The sequence below is a fragment of the Daucus carota genome, chromosome 5, assembly GCF_001625215.2.
Source record: "Daucus carota subsp. sativus chromosome 5, DH1 v3.0, whole genome shotgun sequence".
Lineage (NCBI taxonomy): Eukaryota > Viridiplantae > Streptophyta > Magnoliopsida > Apiales > Apiaceae > Daucus > Daucus carota.
Window position 1 is genome coordinate 4,809,301 of NC_030385.2, and position 20,084 is coordinate 4,829,384.

Below are 20,084 nucleotides of genomic sequence, written 5' to 3' on the forward strand. Positions count from 1 at the left end.
AACCATATATGCAACTACAAATCCTGATTTCAAGTTCCAGATTTCAAATGTCATTTTCGACCTTATCGTTGGAATCGATATATATATATATATATATCGATTCCAACGATAAGGTCGAAAATGACATTTGAAATCTGGAACTTGAAATCAGGAATTCAATTGCATATATGGTTGCATATGGGTTGTATTCAGTTGATTCTATTGTAATCTAATGGCCCCGCCAGGGGCACCCATACATCAGTTGCAATATATATATTTGGAATCCATATATACATATATATATATATATATATATGTATATATGGATTCCAAATATGAGGTCGAAAATGACATTCGAAAACTGGAACTCGAAATCAGGATTTGTAGTTGCATATATGGTTGCATATGCAACCACCGTATTTTTGGAAAATATTTTCAAAAAGGTAGTATTTTTGAAAATATTTTAGAGATTTGAAAATAAGATTGGATAAGGTAGTATTTTTGAAAATAAGATTGAAAAAACAATATACAAGATAATTCCCCTTATAATTATTACAAATCTACTTTTGATTTCTAAACTTTACTAATATATATTTTTTACATGTTTATAATTTCTGATTTTGTATGAAAGCATGATCTTTGGAAAAAAAAGATTTCAAAGGCGAAGTATTCTCCCTTGAAAATCGGAAATACAGTGAACTACATAGATTTTTTTTTTTTTTTTTTGACAGAAGTGAACTACATAGATTGGATGACTATATACAACTCTTGGTGATCCCTACGATATCCAATTAGTGAACCTACACTTGTATGTTTCAAGATTCATATTTTTTGTTTTTCTATGTTTCTAGCTACAAAGGTTAGGTTAGAGGTTTGTACATGGTTAGTTCTGCACCAGCATGCCCTCATGTGCTGTCCCTGAGACATCAGCCTTCATACTTGGTTCCCGGAGTGATGGAAGCCATTTTCTGCTGTCAATGATGTCTTGGATGAACATCACATATTTCTTCTGTATACGAGACTCGGGACTTGGATTGGCTCATAGGATGATCAGTGATCACCTGAACCTCCTCCCAGCTTCAACAACATTAAATTGATTGCTCCCGAGAGAAATGGCATATATAAAAAGTAGCATAAGCCCGATAGCTCTATGAGCTGAGTCATGTCCAGGATTGCAGGACGTTTAGACTGACATATTCACTCTGCTTACTCGAGCTTGAATAACCATTGAGATTCATGCCTTGGCAATGACGAGGGAACGTTTTTGATCTGTTACTGAAGCAGTTCACTGTGGCTTCATAAATCAGTTGTAAAAGACCATAGAGAATAAAAGCCCCACGAATGCAGTGAAGATAAGATGCATGCTATCTTACAACTTTCTTTGTTTGACTAATTCCCACCGCCTTCTCTGTTTCTACATCCTTTTGGGCTTTCTTCTTTTCCAGTTCTGCCTGTTTACAGTTCTCATCATGAGCTTTCTTGAACATCCTCACAAAGTTTAAGAGTGTTGCAGTAACTGCATCAATCAATTAAGAAATACAAGAAGCATGATCAGCTAGAACCAATCATGATAGGGAAGATATATAATAGAAACAGAAAGTTTTCCAACTTTAAAAAGAAATTGGAGATAACCCTAGCTAAAAGCCAGAAAAAAATATCAAAAAAGAAAGAACAGAGTTTGTGTTAAACAAACTGATAAGGCTATATAATAAGTTCCTCACATCCTGATACAATAACTAAGCAGGAAAATAATTACCATTGATTACCCAAATGTGTGAAAGCTGCCAATTATAGAGCATTCTAGTAACTAGATGACAACTTTTAAGATGGGTAGATCCAGAGAGGGTATACCGAACTGATATGCTTTTACCAACTTCCACTTTCAAACTTGAGCTCTCTAGCCTTTTGGTACATTAAACATAAAAACTGCAAGAAATCATAAATTTGAGGGATTATTTACCTTGTTCAAACGGACACCGAGTAGGGTCCTCACCAAAATACAATGCCAGGGCATCTGCATTCCTACCCTGTCACCAATGAAAGTTTAGTGTAGATATAACCAGATGTAATCAATTTAGTAGAACAAATGATTTAGCTCAATGGGTAGAAATTTACCACCACTGAATACAAATTTGTTAAAGAAGCCACCTCTGTCTCAGCAACAATAATAAATTCCTTCAGTGTCTACAGATGGAAAAAACACCAATGTGTTATGGCAGTTGATAGAACAACATTCAAGTATTCTTTGAACAATTACACCATAAACCAATAATGAAAGCTGCAATAATACAGTAAAACTTTGACTACTTGTCTATATCAAAACCAGTGGAACAGCTTAACTTATTAATATAAGTAATAGTTCCAATAAATCAGAACCAGTGTTGATTCTTGATTCTACAACAATTGGGCTAAGAAAAGGTCATTTTCATAATAACTAAGATCACACGATTAATTTTTCAATTGTGGCTTAAACTTAAAATAATGTTCTTTGATCTTGAACTGATGAAGAAACTGCATGTCAATAACAACATTTTTTTGTGGAAATGGGGTATGTTCATTCATGTCCACTTATTTTCACTCCTTTTAGCTTGAAGATGGATTTTTAGGATTTCGAGAAGATTAATGGGGATACCTTACGAAAAACCTCTGATACTGGGCCATCATTCTCGGATGCGCCAAATTCCTGCTTTACTTTTTCTGTTCCCTTGATAATGGCTTGCATTTCTTCTGCTAAAGACTTCAACTGAATCTGCATGTAAGATCCTTTCACAGTTATTTTCCGACAACAAATGTTCATTATTGCTAGTGAGAAATAGATAGAAAGGAACCTTTGATGCAGGTTCGAGACTAACAAGATCCGAGTGAAAGTCTAGTAGAGCTGGGGACTTGGAAGCAAGAACCTGAAAAAAAAACTGATTAAGAGACCAAACATTAAAAATAAAAAGAAGATTAACACTATAAAATACAACAAAAAGTTATGGTAGTAAAGCAATTAAGCTATCATCTGCCAGTAATATTGATCACTAGTAGAAAGAGAAGAAATAACTTAACAGCACATGATAATGAATGAACAGACACATTACTTCACGAGCAGTTAACATTCACAATATATTTAAATTCTACACACAGACAAATGCCTATTTTTAATCAAATAGGCACTTCATTGGCATTCCAAACCTAGTTACGTTCCACACATAATTAAATCCCTAGTCAGATATCCAAAAATGCACTTCCCCTATACGAGGGATGTACTAAGATTCTGAAGTCAACTATGCAACTTTATTGTGTGGAGTTGGTCTCCTGGTCATCATGTACAGTGACTGGGTATAGTGATAGATGATATGGTGATTCACTTTTTTTGAAAATATATAGTAGTATATCTTGAGCACAGTAGGAATAGACTATGTCCTATCATGCAAGCTGTCTCTTTATGACTTCATGTTACAGCATAGGAAGATGCTACTTCAACAATATTTTTTCCCGTACAACACACAAATAACACAAGGTATGCATACCTTGCAAAGATAGTGCATTAATGTCATCTTGTTGTTGGTGGCACGGGTATCTGTAAGTTTCAAAAGACTGTCTAATTTGAAGCCTACCGCAGAACCTGTTAGATTTCAGACATGTTAGGGATTTTAATCTTGAAATTAGATACATAACACTATAAAAGTGTCATCTAACTCAGCAGATTTTGATTTATAAAGCATGCTGACAAAACTTTCTTACCCCTGGCAGTTCCTTGATTTAATGTATTTCCTAAATATAAAATTTTCTTCATTATTTCCTTGAACTTGACAGAATTCCGAACCTAAGGAAATATAAAAAATTGCATTAGAGCCACAAGAAGACATGCAACATAAGAAATATAAGGAATGCTTCACTAATTACTATTACTGACTGACCTCTTCACATGCAGCAAAGACAGATTTTAAGTTTTTCGAGAGATCTGAAACCTGTAATAAGAAGAAGATTTAAGATCTGAAATAACTGAAATCAAGAGGTTTAAAGTTTGATTTAAACACCGAATTTGACAAACTTAAAATATAACTATACCAACAAACCTGGGAATTGAACTGAATCTTGAAAAGGAAAACCCTTAATTTAGATTCCACTCGTGGAACCTTCATCAGCTCCAAGAAAAACTGGAAAAATATATGCAAAATCAGATAAGAAACACTGCAACATTAACTAATTTTAACATATTATTGTATCAAATAATTATATAGACTGTAACCCTAAATCCATGATTAAGGAGACATGAAAGTGTTGTGATGTCCATAAATGTTGGCTGCATATTCATAGCAGATTGCATCATATGCTAATGAAAGGGAATATAGACATAGAAGTTCTTCTATTTTTAAACCACGAGCTTTTGAATTAAGAAGGAAAAGGTAAAAATCAGATAAACAAAATTTCTGAACAGTAATTTCCTGCAAAATGCCTTAAAAGCTACTCAAAATATAAAAGCAATCGCAACCTCATTCAAATTTCAATTTATTTGAACTTTGTCAAAAAACTTCCAACTGCTTATAACATTATATGATCGGGGACCTACGTGTTTGTAAAAGAGACAAAAATAACAGTATACAGTAATATATTTTTTTAAGTCTCCGAGTCAAGAAACTTTAATTCCTATATTTACACTAGTGAAGCAACAAATTCTTAGAAGCGAAATCACAAAAACAACAGCTGAAATATCAGTTTTTACCGGACCTGTTCACACCTTCCCAGATTCTCTTTGTTGCCCGGATAATTCTGCAGTATCAAATAGAGTCAAATGATTAATGAAAAGAGAGGGAGGTAAAGCATGAAGCAACATTCAGCACACCTATTTACTTCACCTTAAGGAGTTCCATCTCTTCTTTTACAGGACAAAATTTTATAAGATTTTCTACTTGATCAGCATCTAAAATTGATTCATCCATTGCTAAAGCCGCAGCCTGTGAAATTCAAGCACACTTGCAGTAGTAAGAACACGTAAAATATGAAACAAAGACAATGACATTAGAATTTAGATTATACCAAACATTTTAGATCACCTGCATCCATGTACCATTTGGATCCTAAGACTATCAAAATCTAACTTCTCCAAAAAAAGAGAGGGTAGAAACATACATTCATTGGCTAGCATATGGAGCACTTATTTTGGGTAAATTTAATACATTGATTTCCTAAGCATTTAACTTCCAGTTATACACATCGAAAAACCATACATCAAAGATGGAGATTTCAAAGCATGCCTATCAGGCAGCAATCGTAGGACATTTCTAAAATACCCTAGTCTAAGTACGAGGGGATAAAGTATATTTTCACAATGATGAGCAGAAGCAGGAAGTATCTTATAGTAACCATGATGTTAAAGGTACTTACCATCATGTCAGGTAGTGGCATTTTGACTTTTGTGAGCATAATTTCTGTGTTGTTTGCACGCCTCAGATCAATCTACAGTGAACAAGGGAACATACAGCAGCAGATAAGTAAATAAATAAAAGAATAAGGGTAAATAGACACATCATATTGAGAAGAAACACATACGTTACACGGTGTTCAATTATTTAACGATTTTTATGAAAAAACATAGATTCTAATTCAATTATGAAAATTACTACTCAATTATCTACAAAAAAAGAATAATTGATATCCAAAACATATGAAATAGTGGGAAAAAGGAAATAACATGCATTTGAAGTATATGCATTCAAGTACACGTTATTTGTGAAAAGGTGAAGAATATCGGTTGAGAATTAAGCTTCAGGACAATTAAATTTCATGTTCATGAAAACTAAGAACTCACTCTATCATACAGTATATTCATATCATAATAAAACACAGGTGCAGATACATTAATGGTAGCTATTTTTATATAGACATCACTTATCACTCATGTATGCAAAGTATTGTAATTTTTACCAGGTGAACTTTTTCAGGTTTAGATCCAAGAGACTTCCGCCTGTCATCAGATTTATCACCCGTCCTGTTTGACTTTGGCACTGCGGCAGAGAAAAGGCACTCTATTTCCGACACATCAAATTCTGGCAAGCTGGATTTAAGTGAGGAATCTTAATTAGTTTAAATCAATAATAGATGTAAGGAGAAAAATATCATGCAAAGAAATGCAGTTTGACTAAGATATCTACAGCAGTACAGACATATAAATTATTAGTGAAGAATTAAGCAACTAACATTCAGGGAAAATGGTTTATAGAAAAGACATAGGCACTTGTCTGAACTAAAATAAGATATTTCAAGCAGTGAGAAAAATGTAATACCTCTGATGATCAGCACTCCTTTGCAGTTCTTCCCATAAGCTCCCATGCAGTGCCCTGGTTACCTTGCTCCAATGAAGAGGTTTTAAGTTAGATCTTCGAGTTGCCGGAGCTGGCATGCCTCCTGCACGCAGAAGCCCACGTCCTCTTCCTGCAGCCACTCCTCTTCCATCAGCTGCTGGCCCTTTAGCACCAAACAATGGAGGGGGCGGGGGCCCGGCACCTAGAGATCTAGGGGGTCCAGGAGGTGGAGGAGGTCCACGTGCCCCAGGAGGAGGGGGTGGAGGTGGCCGTCCTTGTAGCGGGGGAGGGCCAGCATGCGCTGGAGGAGGTGGTGGTGATGAACCAGCCAAAGGTGGAGGTGGAGGTGGACGTGGTCCCCCAATCATTGGAGGGGGAGGTGGTGGAGGTACTCCTCTGTGCATCGGAGGAGGAGGTGCTGGGGCTCGTACCCCGTGCTTTGAAGGAGGAGGTGGTGGTGGTGGTGCGGCTCTATATGATGAAACAGGTGGAGGTGGTGGGGGTTTAGGCATAGGTGGAGGAGGTGGTGAGGATCCCTGCAGTGGAGGAGGGGTTGGTGGTGGGGGCAGAACTTGAGTACAGGGTGGTGGTGGACGTAGACGTGGAGCTCGAGAAAAAGGAAGTGGGGGTGGAGGAGGTGGTACTGAAGGTGAAACCTGAGATAAAGAATCTGGGGGTACTGTGGGTGAATCATGAGAAAAAGGAGGCTGTGGCAGTGAAGCTTTAGACGTAGGGGGTAGGAATGGAGTAGGAGAGGTAGAATGTAAGGAAGTGCTGGAATGTGACACAAGAGATGGAGATGGAGTTAATGAAGATCTGCTTTCATTTTGCATCCTAGATGAAGTCCGGGGTGGTGGGGGTGGGGGTGGGGGAGGAGGTGGAGGTGATTGAGAGTTAAACTGAGCAGAGGTTTCTCTCAAGCTCACAGAAAGCGTGGTTGTGGAAGGGGGTGGAGGCAGCGGAGCCACATTTAGTGGTGATGCCACTAATACTGGGGACAAGGTGGCCTTCACCACTACACTATCTGTGGTTGCCTTGGTATCTACTTCAAAATCTGTCGATTCAGGGTTACTGATCACTTCAGAAGAATTGGAAGGCCGAGGCTTTGGATTGCTTTTAAAATGACCATCCTTCGCAGGCGCTGGCATGGGAGGTGCACCAATATACCTTGATGGTGGATACACTACGTGCATTGAATTAGTGTAAGAACCTTTGTTAGAAGGGATCCACTTAGATACTTTATTTGACTTCGCCTGCTTTGAAATACTGCCGTGAGTATCCTGTTGTTTGAATGTCTGTTTGGTATTACCTAAATCTGCAGCTGGTTTTGAGCTTTGAGTGGGCAGCTTTTTGGTTGCTGGTGGGTTAGTTTTATCATATTTATGTTTTGGAACATCAGCACTCGACTTCTGCTGTGAATCTTCCCTTTCTAGCATTTCCACGGGATTTGCTTTTCCTTCATGTTCTTTTGTCACATCAGAGGTGCTACAGACACCAGCAGCCACCCTCACACTAGTTTCTTCTTGTACACCATGTGTTTCTAGCATCTTAAAGGTACCATCTTCTCTTTCATGTTCATTTTCTTTATTATCTGAGATGCCGGTATCAGTAAGCTTTGTCTCAGTTTTTGTGGAACCAAACATATCAGTAGTCACCAGCTTACTTTCTTTAGTGAAGGACGTATCATGAACCAATTCAGCAGGGTACATCTCATCAACCCTATTGTCAGATTTTAGTTCATTAAAAATACGGTTACCACCTTGCTTGGGAGTCCCACCATCTGATGCACAGTCCAGAAATGCCAGATGTTCTAGATCCTCTTTCCAAACTATTGAATCATTATCATTGAATGATTTGCTTCCTTGAATTACAGTATATTCTTCGGCTATTTGAGCATCCAGGTCACCTTTTTCAACTTGTGTGTCATTACTGCTGAATATCTCTTCTACTTCAAAGAACTCTTCATCATGTAGAGTGCCTTCTATCTCATTTTCATCTTCCCTGAACACATTTGTTGTGATTGTTGATATAGCATCAGCATCCAAAAAGAGTACCTAAAAATACAGATATAGCAAAAGATCAGATTATATAAAGAAACCAACGGACAAAAATAGAAAAGCAATTTTAATGTAAGCAAAGACCCTACCTCTGCCATAAATTCTTTTGGAAACTGGACCTTCACATCCCACGGAGCATCCACATCATCACGGTTTAACTTCAATCTGTTTGACCGGATAAATGCTGTGTGGAACATGACTCTGAATATCATTTCTTCTCTTATCAAGTCGTCTTCCAAATGAAAGCACTCAATGATAACATCACCTTGAACTCGGAATTTAAAATCTAATTCTACTAATACACACTCTTCCTGCATTTAAGAACAACCAGGTAAACATAAATTATGAATGTCAACTAAACATCCTTTACATCTAAGTTTTGTGATTTTAGGTTTACCTGTGTGTAGAATCGAGCATGTTTTGTATTCTTTGAAGTTGAAAACAAGAGCTTAGAACTTCTGCCAGCTGTTGCTGAAGCCGGATCCTGACCATAAACACGAACTACTGGTCTGCAACCTCTTCCCCCACCAAACAAGGGCAGATGTCGAAGAACAATACAATCCAAAGCAAGAGGGGAATCTAAAGGCGGCCAATTGCAACCCAAATTTCTCTGGGAAATGTACTGAAGATATCTCAGTTGTGATGGCTGTGGATTTATAGGACACAAAAGATGAAGAAGTTCTTTTGGAGCTTGCTTGTATACCATTTCAAGGGTCTTCTGCTCGCCAGTGTACTGTTTACGATATAAAAGCAGGCCTGCAAGCATAAAAGCAAGCAAAGGCCATCCTCCTTTTTCACAATGCATTAACAGCACGTTCTGTTGACCCTCCAAAGATAACCAACTCCCGCTAGATCGCAAGAAGTGGTGAATCATTTCTAAGGGCAAAAGTGGACAGCCCTCATATTCTCGAGGATAGTCCATGACTGTCATATCATACCCTGACAACAAATCTGAAACTTGGCTTCTCTTTTCCCCTTCTCCAAAGTTAAAAACCATGTAAGAAGCATCTTGGTAGTAGTCCTGTAGTTGGGCAATGACGCCACCCATGTACGATTTATATTCATCTTCTCCCAGTACATCAGTTGAGAAGCAGCAATCAAACACTACAAAGGCAAAGGACAAAGTACAGGTAAAGCCATTGTGAATAAGATACAAGTCAACGTAGAAGTCCAAAAGTTCATCAAATCTCATAAACAAGAAACAACACATCTACATATGAAGACTATGTAGCATTAAAATTGTAGAACCGGAATTTCAAAATAATCGAGCTCTGTCAAAATTCAGTTGACACTACATAAAACCAGTCTCATCAATAATTCAAACTAACAGCATCAAATTAAAACACAAAAAATACACAACAACCAAAAAAGCAACAAAAACCAACAATGTTGAATTCAATCAATTAAACACCAATGCAACTCTAATGAAGTGAATTTTACTTACAATCAAATAACAAAAACAATAAATTAAGCTGCTACTGCTATACATAACATCAAATGAGCATCCTATGAAGAAACATAACATAAATGATCAAAGACATAGCAATGACTTACAATAAACCCTCTCCGAGATCTCGAGAAGCCTGTCCGGCGGTTTTCGATAAAAAATTCGCCTGAACAGCGCCATCTCTTAGATGGCGCTGCTGCTCCTCCCTCACCAGATCCAAATTCCTCAAAACTTAACCAAAGATCTCCTCAACTTCTCAATTTCCCTTTCCAAACTCAAACACAACAACAACAACAACAAAAATGTAATAAACCAAACACAATGTGTCTGTGTTCAGACAAGAAGCTGAACAAATTCAACTAGGCTCAAATTGTTCAAAACCTGAAAAAAATTGTCAGAAATTCAAATAAATAGAATAGTAAGCACTAAAAATAAAGAAGGAAATCAAGGTGGAGCTGAAGGAAATGAAGAGGAAGCTTGGCTGGATAGCTCACGACAAGTACACGTGGCAATGAGATGACGATATATAGAAAGAGAACAGAACAAGATAGAAAGCGCAAGCTTTTGTCTGTATCCTATGTTTAGAGACTTTGAGTTTGGTTTCCATTTTTACCGCTCTCCTCTATATTTTTGGCTGGGGTAAATAAATTAGGATAACTCTACTTGTTTTTCTTGCGGTGAATTTTCTTTTTTACCACCTCTCGTTTCCTATATTTTGCTTTTCTATATTTGTGGTCATTATTTTTAATTAATAAAGCTGTTGCCCCTGACGAAAAATAAATAAACAAAGCTGTTGCTTTAATAAACAGCTTCCAGCTAATAATTTCGCTTCTTTTAAACTGGACATCATATATTGCTGTTTTGGGTTAATTTTAAAAATTTGTTTACGGTAGGTATAGTCAACCATTTTTTTCGGTTACGTTATTTTTTATTTAAAATTGTGCGGAATTAAATCATGGGTGCTCAAAACAAAATTTATATATGACCTAAGAAAATAAATGGTCAATTAAAGGCGTATCTATATTAGGTTGCATCATAATTGCCTTATCGGCTTATCCTGTGAAATAATGTATTCCCATTAATTATCATTTGCCCCTTGTGTTATTTTCCAACTCCGAGACTGCAGTTTTCAAAGGAGAGTTTCAGGTCTGTGGCTAGGTTTGCTTGTTTTTGTTTTTTTACAAATAAATAAGTTTATTATAACAAAAATATTCAATATATAAAATTTTGAAATCAAGCCGGATAAATTTTTTACTGTCAATTAGTACCTGATTATAAAACAAAAAACGAACAAAACAAATAAACATTTTATATGCAGATCACTTAATACATAAATTATTCATAGAATTTAATCTAAAAAGTTTTAGAATAACATCTCGAAAAATCCAACTTGCATTAGCATGAGAAATCAACCTATATAAACGATAAAACTAATAATATCATAATTAATTTTCGTATAAGCAATATATGTGACACAACATACAGAAATATCAGACTTAACCCCCACCAAAATCCAAAATCATTCTTCAGTCATGTCGACTTTTAAAAAAATTGAGAATCTCCGTCCTGTTTGTGAGTTTGACTCGAAGATCAGAAAGGACGGGAAGGATACCGATCTCTACTTTCCAACATTTCTATATTATTTCCGCACATTATTTGCACGGGTCCTGGGGTGTATCATTCTCAGTGTGCTTGTAAGTTGTATGTACAACCTGACAATTCGGGCAGATCGTGTATTTTCGTGTCGTGTATCTTTTCGTGTCGTGTACTCAAAGGCCAAACACAAAACCGACCTGTTTAACGTTCGTGTATTTTCGTGTCATGTAGCTCTGTTTTCGTGTCGTTCTCATGTCGTGTTTCGTGTAAAATCGAATATAAATATAAATATAAATAAATATATAAATTAATGTAAATATTAGATTTTTAGGCAAAAAATTTACAAAATAGTATGAAATATATATATTTAAATCATTTACACTTACAATATTATAAACTATGTATTATTTTAAAAAAAATATATACATATATTTATTATAAATATAAATATTTATAATTAAATATTAATATTTAACTATTATATTATATTTATTTCGTGTACCTCGTGTCGTGTCGTGTACCCGAAGGGTAAACACAAAACCGACACGACATCTTAGTCGTGTACTTTGTGTCGTGTACCTTTTCGTGTTGTGTACTCAAAATGCAAACACAAACACTAAATTTTCGTGTCGTTTTCGTGTCGTGTGAAAATTTGCAGGGTCTAGTTGTATGCAAGGAAAATCATTGTTTTAAATAGGTGAGACCCGATCAACACTTGTCACAGACAAATTTGAGAAAACTTTTAAAAACAAATAGACCAAAATCATATAAATATACCGTAAAAAGGCTCGTAATTTTAGGTACCAAACGGTAGCTGGTGGTTATATTAGTATATTACCATTTTACCGAACGGTGCGACTCTGATCATCAACCCAGATACAAAACATTACTCATTGCCCCCACCAACTGCATGTTCATTTTTACAAACACTCCTTCATTTCACAGTCACTCAAATAATATCATTCATCAGGGCCTGTCTAGAGATTTGAGTGTCGTCCTAGACAAAATGGTGCCCCAATTTATAAAATCGTAAAGGAAAAATTTACATACATTCAAATTATACATTGGCATGATCAAGAACAATATTTTAAGATTAATAACACAATCAATTCAAATGCATGTAAATGTATAATGCATGAATTTATCGTTATATACTACAGCCTACATATGCATGGATTTTTTGGTGCCCTTAAGATAGTGGTGCCCTAGGCGTTCGCCTTGATGACCTTACCCAAGGGCCCGCCCTGATCATCATCATGTTTGTATATAATCACCCTATTAGTCTTTTATAACATGGGCTAATATAAAGTGGCAGGTGAAACAAACATAATTTAGAACAGAATACATTAGTATATAGGTAACATTGATCAACACAACCAGCCATGATCACAGCAGCATAAGCCATTGGCAAGCTCTCCAGACAAGGCCTGAGATAGAGGCTTCGATTTGGTCAGTAGAACGCATAAACATGACCACGATATAGCTCAGGGCCATTGAAATTATGAATATCAGCAGGAACTTGTGTTTATTGCTTCCCACGTAGTTTTGCAGCTTCAAGATATAGTGTGACATTATGATCAGGCACATTATCGTCTTCTCTTTAATATAAGTCTCACCGATACATTGGCTAGTAATAGTTGCGCAATCTGTTTCCTAAAATATACACTTTTGTTAAGGGTCAGTTATTATATCTGAAAACCAAGCAATTTTAAATCAAATACAATCTATAGCTCATCAAAAAGTACCGCTGGGGAAGGTATTAAAGACCAGCAGATTGACCTCTGACGGTTTTCAATTTTTCTTGAATATTGTGGTTTTTTTTAATATTCTGAATTGCAACATCTGTTGATATTTTTTCAGAAAATGTAAAAGACATCCAATTTATTATGAGAAGCTAACTAGAAAAATTCATACCTTATAGACTAAGCATAAAGATCTTTCATTTATCTCAGCAGCGACATCTTTGTTCTCTGTGCAATTGAACCTGAGTTTCTTAAGAATCTTGAATATCTTGTATTTCAGAGACTTTGGTTTCTGGACAACTGAAACTGGTGTTTCTGCTTTCGACTTCATCACTACTGCCTTCTTCTTGAACATATTTATTCGGCAAGTAGAAACTCTGCAACTTGGAAAAAGGCTTTTAGCTTTGAGCTTCAAGCTCCTGGCCTTTGCTTTGAGTTTGAGCTTCCATGGCTTTGGCCGGTGCATACTCTCAGTAACCAGAGGCGGATCTTAGAAGGGGCAAGAGGGGGCAACTGACCCCCCTTAAATTTTATTTTTTTTAACATTATACATATTTTTAGGTTGTAAAATTGAAATTGACCCCCCTTAATTTTTTTGTGACCCCTTTTAATTTTTTTACAAAAAATTGACCCCCCTTAACTTCATAGTCAGATCCGCCACTGTCAGTAACTGCACAACCCTACACTGAATCACACGAACGTCAGATCAGGAAAAAACTCTCCTTATTTTTGGATTATGAGAAGATACATAAAATTGATCAAAAACTTAAACCAAACTCTGCACACTCAAATAATTGCACCAGAAAAATGTCAATTTTTACTATATACATTCCACTTTTTTTAGCTTTACCACTACAGCTGAGTAAAATTAGTTATAATTAGCAAGTGAATAATGCGAATAGCAGCGGCACCTACTAAGGCCATACAATTTTAGCAGCAACGTCTAGATTGTACTAAGATGATATATACCATATACGCCAAGTTCTGCTATATGTTTTTCTATATCAGAAACTCAGCTATTCTCTAAAATTTGCTGTACACATATACAATTCATACTAAAAATCTATATAAAAATTAATTAGGAATACTGAGTACATTCCTCACAACTCGTGAACTGCAACTTTTCTTTATGATCTTCGTACTTGCTACTTCTGATTTTAATTGTATCTGTTACATACATCAAAACACATCCACAACTTAAACTTGCTGATGCCCCAGCTTTTCACGGTTAGATTTGTTACTTGACGATCTGGATTTGTTGGCTGTAATAAAAGATATATCGAGTATGATAAAGTTTTCGTTATGTACTAATCACTAATGAAAACAATTATTATATCATTGAACGGAGTTGCAGATCTTCCAAATAGATAGTTGCACCAGGCAATATATCTTAGTGGCAAAATTTTATCATTTTATAACAAGAAGGCACATCACTCGTGTAGATTGCTACTTAACTAAATAACAAAGGTGCTAGTTAACAAAAAAACAAAGGTGCTAGTTAACTAAAAAACAAAACCAGATGATACAAGTAGAGATACAAAAGACAGCAAGCTGGAATTTAAGCCGGCCATTAACAAATCTGTAACGATCATTACAATGTTGTTGTGAGCATCATATCCTTTGAATTCTTCGTTCAAGACAACAAATGTGGCCTTTGTTAACCTCAATGCCCAGGAATATGTCCAAGTAAATTGTGGAGATCCTCATCAGAACATAATCTTCACTTTCATTATACTCTGTATGTTATTTATTATCCATTACAAAAAGCAAACCAATCGGTTTCTTTATATTCTTAGCAGTTCAGATTAATTATCTCTTCGTACTAAACTTCATGGGAATTCTGTTGTCTTGGTAAGCAAATCACCTGAAATTTTCTCTCTTTTAAAGTAATATTGTCACGCCTTGTTTTACTAGTGAAGCGACTAATCTCTTCAATATGCCACTATACATTTCTCAGAGAATTTCGTAGATTGCCAGAAATGGGAGAAATTGACACAAAACCTATTGAATCAGTTCAAGCATCGATTTCCCTGTTTGGTGACAAAAGTGGTCAGTTAAGAAGCCGGCCTGCCTGTTACAGTGTATGTTTTCTTAGCCACAATATGCTTTCAAGGTGAACAATATATAGCTATAAAAAAATCCAACCAATTGATCTATGAATAGCAAGATCTTGTAGATTGTTGAAAATTTACTTGCAAAATCTTGCTTAATACACAAAGTTAACTCAACTGATCAAGCAAAACTTGTTCTTGTGCACCAGCAAATAGAGAAGGAGAATCTTGAACTCTTATTGAAGCTAGATCAGCATGAAAAAACTGCAGAAGAACTTTTTATCTTGCTGCAGATCACTGAGTTTGAGAGAGAAATATACATGAATGCTTGCAGAGAGGCTAAAATAGGAATATATGAACTTGAATCCAGGATAAAGGAGATGGATGCACAATTGTCCGAAACTGTAAAACTTAAAGACGAAAATTTTCATGTTTCTGTGGAGTTGAATACTGTAAAAGAGGAGTTGCTCCAGATGGAGGTAGAACTTGTTGAAGCCAAGAATGCCAAGATTGAGGCGATGAAAGAAACTGAAGTCATGGAGACTGCTTTAAACATGGAAAAGGAAAGGGCTGAAGAGCTTTCGGGCCAGGTAGCAGAGCTCAATGAAACAATTCTTCATTTACAATTTGCTGTTTTGGAGGCAAAGAAAGAAAAAGATCTAGTTTCTTCTGAAAACCAGGCTGCGTTGATGGAAGCCACTAAATCAGTAGAGGAAATTCGAGAAGAGATGGAATCAACAAGAAATCAATTGAAGAATTTGGAGGGTGAGGTTTCAGACAAGTCTTCACTAATTGAGTCTCTGCAGCTGGAACTTGAACAAGCAAATAAGGATCGGAATTCTGCTGAGAGGGCTACTTCTGATGCAGTTAATGACATAGGCCAGTTAATATCCGATATGGAGCTGCTTATGACTGCAAACTCAAAGAAAGATGGTCAGATTATGGCACAAGAAATGGAGCTAAGTCAGTCAAGGGTAGAACTTAAGATTGCAATGAAAGAGCAGGAGCTGCTTAAATGTGATTTAGAGACGATACAGAGCAAGAATGAGAAGCTAACAAGTGAAATGAATGAAATTTGTGAGAAAGAAAGTGCAGCACAGATTGAGATTGCATTGCTGAAATCCGAGCTTCATAGAGGTAGATCAAAGGCAGCTGCTGCTGATGCTTCAGAAGAAAGAGCCAAGCGCGAAAAGTTGGCACTAGAGCTTTGTATTCAGCAATTAGCACTACAAGCCCAAGAAGCCAAGAACGCGCTCCAAACAATGACAGATTTAGTACAGAAAGACGACGAAGAAATGAAATATTCAAAAGTTATAGGCACTGATGAGGCCTTAACACAAGAACAAACAAATGCATGCATCTCAATATCTGCTGAAGACTACAAGGCTTTGCTGACAAAGGCTGATGAAGTTGAAGAAACGCGCAATGAGAATGATGCATTGAAAAGAGAAATGGAGATGACAGCAGGGAAAATCGGGGAGTTGAGGACACGAGCAGAACAAGCAGTGTGGAGAGCAGAGGTGGCCGAGAAAGCGAAAGCATTGCTTGAGGAAGAGAGAAAGAAGTGGAGAGTAAAAGAGGAGAAGCGAAAGGTTGCGTTGGAAGCACTGAGACAAGAGTCCATTTCCTTGCAGAAGAGTTTTAAGAAACATCCTGAGCCTCCCAAAACATATCAGCCACTAGGAAAAATTCTCAAGATGAAATTCTAGTACTACCCGAATACACTGAAATTTAATATTGGCGAAAACGGGATTTCATTGAGAGGGAGCTTCATGTGTAGAAAATTTACTTGTGTTCTTATAATTTTTTTTATATAATAATTCATAGAAATATTGTTAAAGCTATCACAAGAAGATGACCAGGGATGGAGCCACAATCGGGATAGTGGGGTACTTGTTCTCGTTAAACTTTATATAGAATGTTTAGGTTTAGTTTGTTGAAAATTATAGAAATGCAGATTTGCCCCCGTGATTGAGGCATTTGTTCTCCATGAAGAAGGCAAGGGTTAGTAGCTTTAATAAACTCCCTCCCTCCTATTTCCATGGGACATTACTAGTTCTATTCACTTGTTCTTTAGTTTAAAAAGTTGACTTTTGAGATTTAGAAGGAGAAAAAAAAATTATACCGTAAAGTCATGTTCCCCATTTATCTAAAGATAAAAAGCAAATTAATTGAAGTAAGTGAAATAGAACATTACTAGTTTCATTCACTTATTTAGAAGTTTAAAATATTACAGAGGGAACTAGTTTTATTAATATGCTCCTCATCCACATAACCATGCAAGAATGCATTGTTGATATCAAGCTAATGCAAAAGCCACTGTTTGGTAGTTGCTAGAGCAATGAGCACCCTTACAGTAGTGAATATGACCACAGGACTGAAGGTACATTTGTAGTCCTTGCTCTTAATTTGTTTATCACCCCTAGCCACCAGTCGAGCTTTTCACTTATTTAGAGATCTATCAGGATTAAACTTGGCCTTATAGACCCATTTACAACCAATAACAGTCTTTCTGGGCAGTAAAGGCAACAAGTCCCATGTGTGATTCTTTTCTAAAGCCTGTAACTCAGACTCCACAGCAGCAATCCATTTTGCATCATTTATAACCTGATAATAGGATGTAGGCAGTATCAAGTAAGTGTCTATACTTTCTCTCAACACAACCATTTTGTTGAGGATTACCAAGCACACTCCTCTGATGAACAATTCCAAGAGAAGCAAACAAGGTCACACAAATATCTTGCACTATTCAGTGCCATTATCACTCCTAACAGTTTTGACATCAACTCCAAACTGTTTTGTGACATAAGCAAGGAAAGCAGATATAATCTGAGGTACTTGTGTCTTAGAGTGAAGCAAAGTAGTCTAAGTGTTTCTAGAATGATCATCGAGAATAGTGAGGAAATATGAAGCCCCGGATAAGGAAGGAGTTTTGTGAGGACCCCATTGATCAATGTGAATTAACTCAAAACAACAAGAAGCCGTGGAATTGAAATCCTAGAAAGGCAACTTGTGATGTTTTGCTAGCATACAAGCTTCACAATGAAAGTTTGAACAAAATTTTGCAGAAGTCTTGTTAGACAGATGCTAAAACTTCTGAACAGACATGTGACCAAGTCTAGTATGAAACAATTTAAGAGAAATCTCAGGTTGAGAAACATGATAAGCACTGGTAGACAAACTAGAATTAGGAGTAATTATGAACTTATATAATCCTCTATGTCCAGTACCAGAGAGTTTAATAACAAGAGAATTCTTGTCTTTAAAAGAACAACATGATGGTTGAAAATCAGCAGCCAAATTATGTTAATCTAAAAGCCTTGCAACAGAAAGCAGATTATGCTTAAACTCAGGAATGTGAAACACCTTGGACAGAGTAATTTCAAAGTTTAGAGAAATAGTACCAACAGTTTGAACCTTCTTAATAGTACCATCAGGCAAAGCAATGTGAAGAGGTAAGCTGCTCAGTGCTGAGAAAAACACCCAGAGATAATGCCATGTGATCACTAACTCCTGTATCAATTACCCAAACTAAGCTATATGAAGTGATATTGACAGAATTAGCTTGTGAAACAGACACAGTGTCTGCAAAATTCACAATAGAATCTGCAGAAGAATGTGATGCAGATTGATTCATCTGCATAAATCTGTAAAATCCATGATGAGAATTATCAACTGGAAAGGAAGAAACCTGAATAGGAAAATCTAGTGGAGATTTTTAAATGTTTGCAGCAAAACTCTAATTACTCTTATTTCCAGATGTGTTTGCAGTACTATCAGCTGTCTTGCCCTTGTACTAATCAGGATACCCTACCGGTTTTAAACATTGATCCTTCATGTGTCCTTTCATCTTACGATGCTCACAAAATATATCAAGCTTATTTTTCTTAATATCTTCGACATCTTTCTTTGAAGAAAACCTGGAGTTCTGAAAATTATTGTTGCTATTTGTCACAGACATCAAGGCACTCATTTCTAGTGACTGAGAATAAGCCAATACATTTTGCCTTTCAATCTCCGGCAGCATATGATATACTCGATTTATAGGAGACAAAGGATCCATACTCAATATGTTTATCTTAGCTTGATCATAAGATTTATTCAAACCAGCAACAAATTGAATCAACTTATTCGATTGATCTCTTTCAACAATTTTCTTAAGAAATCCACAAGAACATTTAAGCAACACACCACAAGAACATTCAGGCAATGGCTCCAAAACATGTAATTGATCCCAAACTTTCTTCAGCTTGTTATAGTATTGCACAATTGAATCATCATTCTATGTAATAGACATGAGATTCTTATACAAATCATACAACTGAGTAGCATTGGACTGACCGTACATCATTCTATGTAATAGACATGAGATTCTTATACAAATCATACAACTGAGTAGCATTGGACTGACTGTACATTTCAGCAATTTCAAGCATAAATCTCGTGTTGAAGGTGTAAAAATGAAGCTCTTTATAATTGACTTGTCAATTGAATTAAGCAACCAGCTAGTCACCATATAATCATTCCTGACCCACTTTTGCAGATCTTCAGATTCATCAGATTGACGAGCAAGAGATCCATCTGTAAAACCGAGTTTATTCCTGGCTCCAAGTGCCAGAGACACACTACGATTCCAATTGACATAATTGTTTCCATTAAATACAAAATGACCTAACTGAGCATTAGAATTATCATTTAGCTTTCTCATCTAAATAGTTATTTATTGTGAGTAAATTTCATAAATAACTTTCTTATAAATTCGGTCAAATAAACATTTTATATAAATATATATATTTTATTCTAACTAATTAAAATAATTATAGTATTTAAGAATATATTATTTTATTATTTTCAAATTTTAACGGCTAAATTTTTTGAATTTAATCAAATGAAGTTTTTATACAAGAATATATGTTATTTAA

General features: G+C 36.0%; 2 protein-coding genes across 5 annotated transcripts; one reads left to right on the forward strand and one right to left on the reverse strand.

The window, feature by feature from the left end:
• Positions 1–669: 669 nt before the first annotated feature.
• Positions 670–10,367, reverse strand: LOC108223141 (formin-like protein 20). 4 transcript variants are annotated; one of them, XM_017397243.2, is made up of 17 exons: positions 9,881–10,365; positions 8,724–9,430; positions 8,416–8,637; positions 6,252–8,323; positions 5,893–6,022; positions 5,353–5,424; positions 4,824–4,922; positions 4,696–4,737; positions 4,044–4,124; positions 3,885–3,935; positions 3,709–3,790; positions 3,495–3,589; positions 2,808–2,879; positions 2,612–2,728; positions 2,095–2,163; positions 1,940–2,006; positions 670–1,495 (listed from the first exon to the last, which is right to left on the reverse strand). In XM_017397243.2, the coding sequence occupies exons 1-17, from the start codon at positions 9,951–9,953 to the stop codon at positions 1,344–1,346; spliced, it is 4,203 nt and encodes a 1,400-aa protein (XP_017252732.1). In that variant the 5' UTR covers positions 9,954–10,365; the 3' UTR covers positions 670–1,343. The 4 variants fall into 4 exon arrangements, 3 of the variants coding, with proteins under 3 accessions (XP_017252732.1, XP_017252731.1, XP_017252733.1); XM_017397242.2 differs by having other exon boundaries at positions 2,808–2,891; XM_017397244.2 differs by having other exon boundaries at positions 1,356–1,495; positions 1,940–2,001; positions 2,808–2,891; positions 9,881–10,366.
• Positions 10,368–14,691: 4,324 nt separating this feature from the next.
• On the forward strand, positions 14,692–17,200 carry LOC108221215 (putative WEB family protein At4g17210). The gene is made up of 3 exons (XM_017395110.2): positions 14,692–14,962; positions 15,069–15,192; positions 15,372–17,200. The coding sequence occupies exons 2-3, from the start codon at positions 15,091–15,093 to the stop codon at positions 16,869–16,871; spliced, it is 1,602 nt and encodes a 533-aa protein (XP_017250599.1). The 5' UTR covers positions 14,692–14,962; positions 15,069–15,090; the 3' UTR covers positions 16,872–17,200.
• The last annotated feature ends 2,884 nt before the right edge of the window (positions 17,201–20,084 follow it).

What these genes read in the sequence shown, in the direction of transcription:
- LOC108221215 (XM_017395110.2), top strand. Translation starts at nt 15,091, where the DNA reads ATGGGAGAAATTGACACAAAACCTATTGAATCAGTTCAAGCATCGATT. An exon ending in GCCGGCCTGCCTGTTACAGT is followed by an intron (nt 15,193 to 15,371) that starts GTATGTTTTCTT and finishes CTTGTGCACCAG; the next exon opens with CAAATAGAGAAGGAGAATCT.
- LOC108223141 (XM_017397242.2), bottom strand. Translation starts at nt 9,953, where the DNA reads ATGGCGCTGTTCAGGCGAATTTTTTATCGAAAACCGCCGGACAGGCTT. An exon ending in ATGCTCGATTCTACACACAG is followed by an intron (nt 8,638 to 8,723) that starts GTAAACCTAAAA and finishes TCTTAAATGCAG; the next exon opens with GAAGAGTGTGTATTAGTAGA. An exon ending in TATCAGAGGTTTTTCGTAAG is followed by an intron (nt 2,164 to 2,611) that starts GTATCCCCATTA and finishes TTCCATCTGTAG; the next exon opens with ACACTGAAGGAATTTATTAT.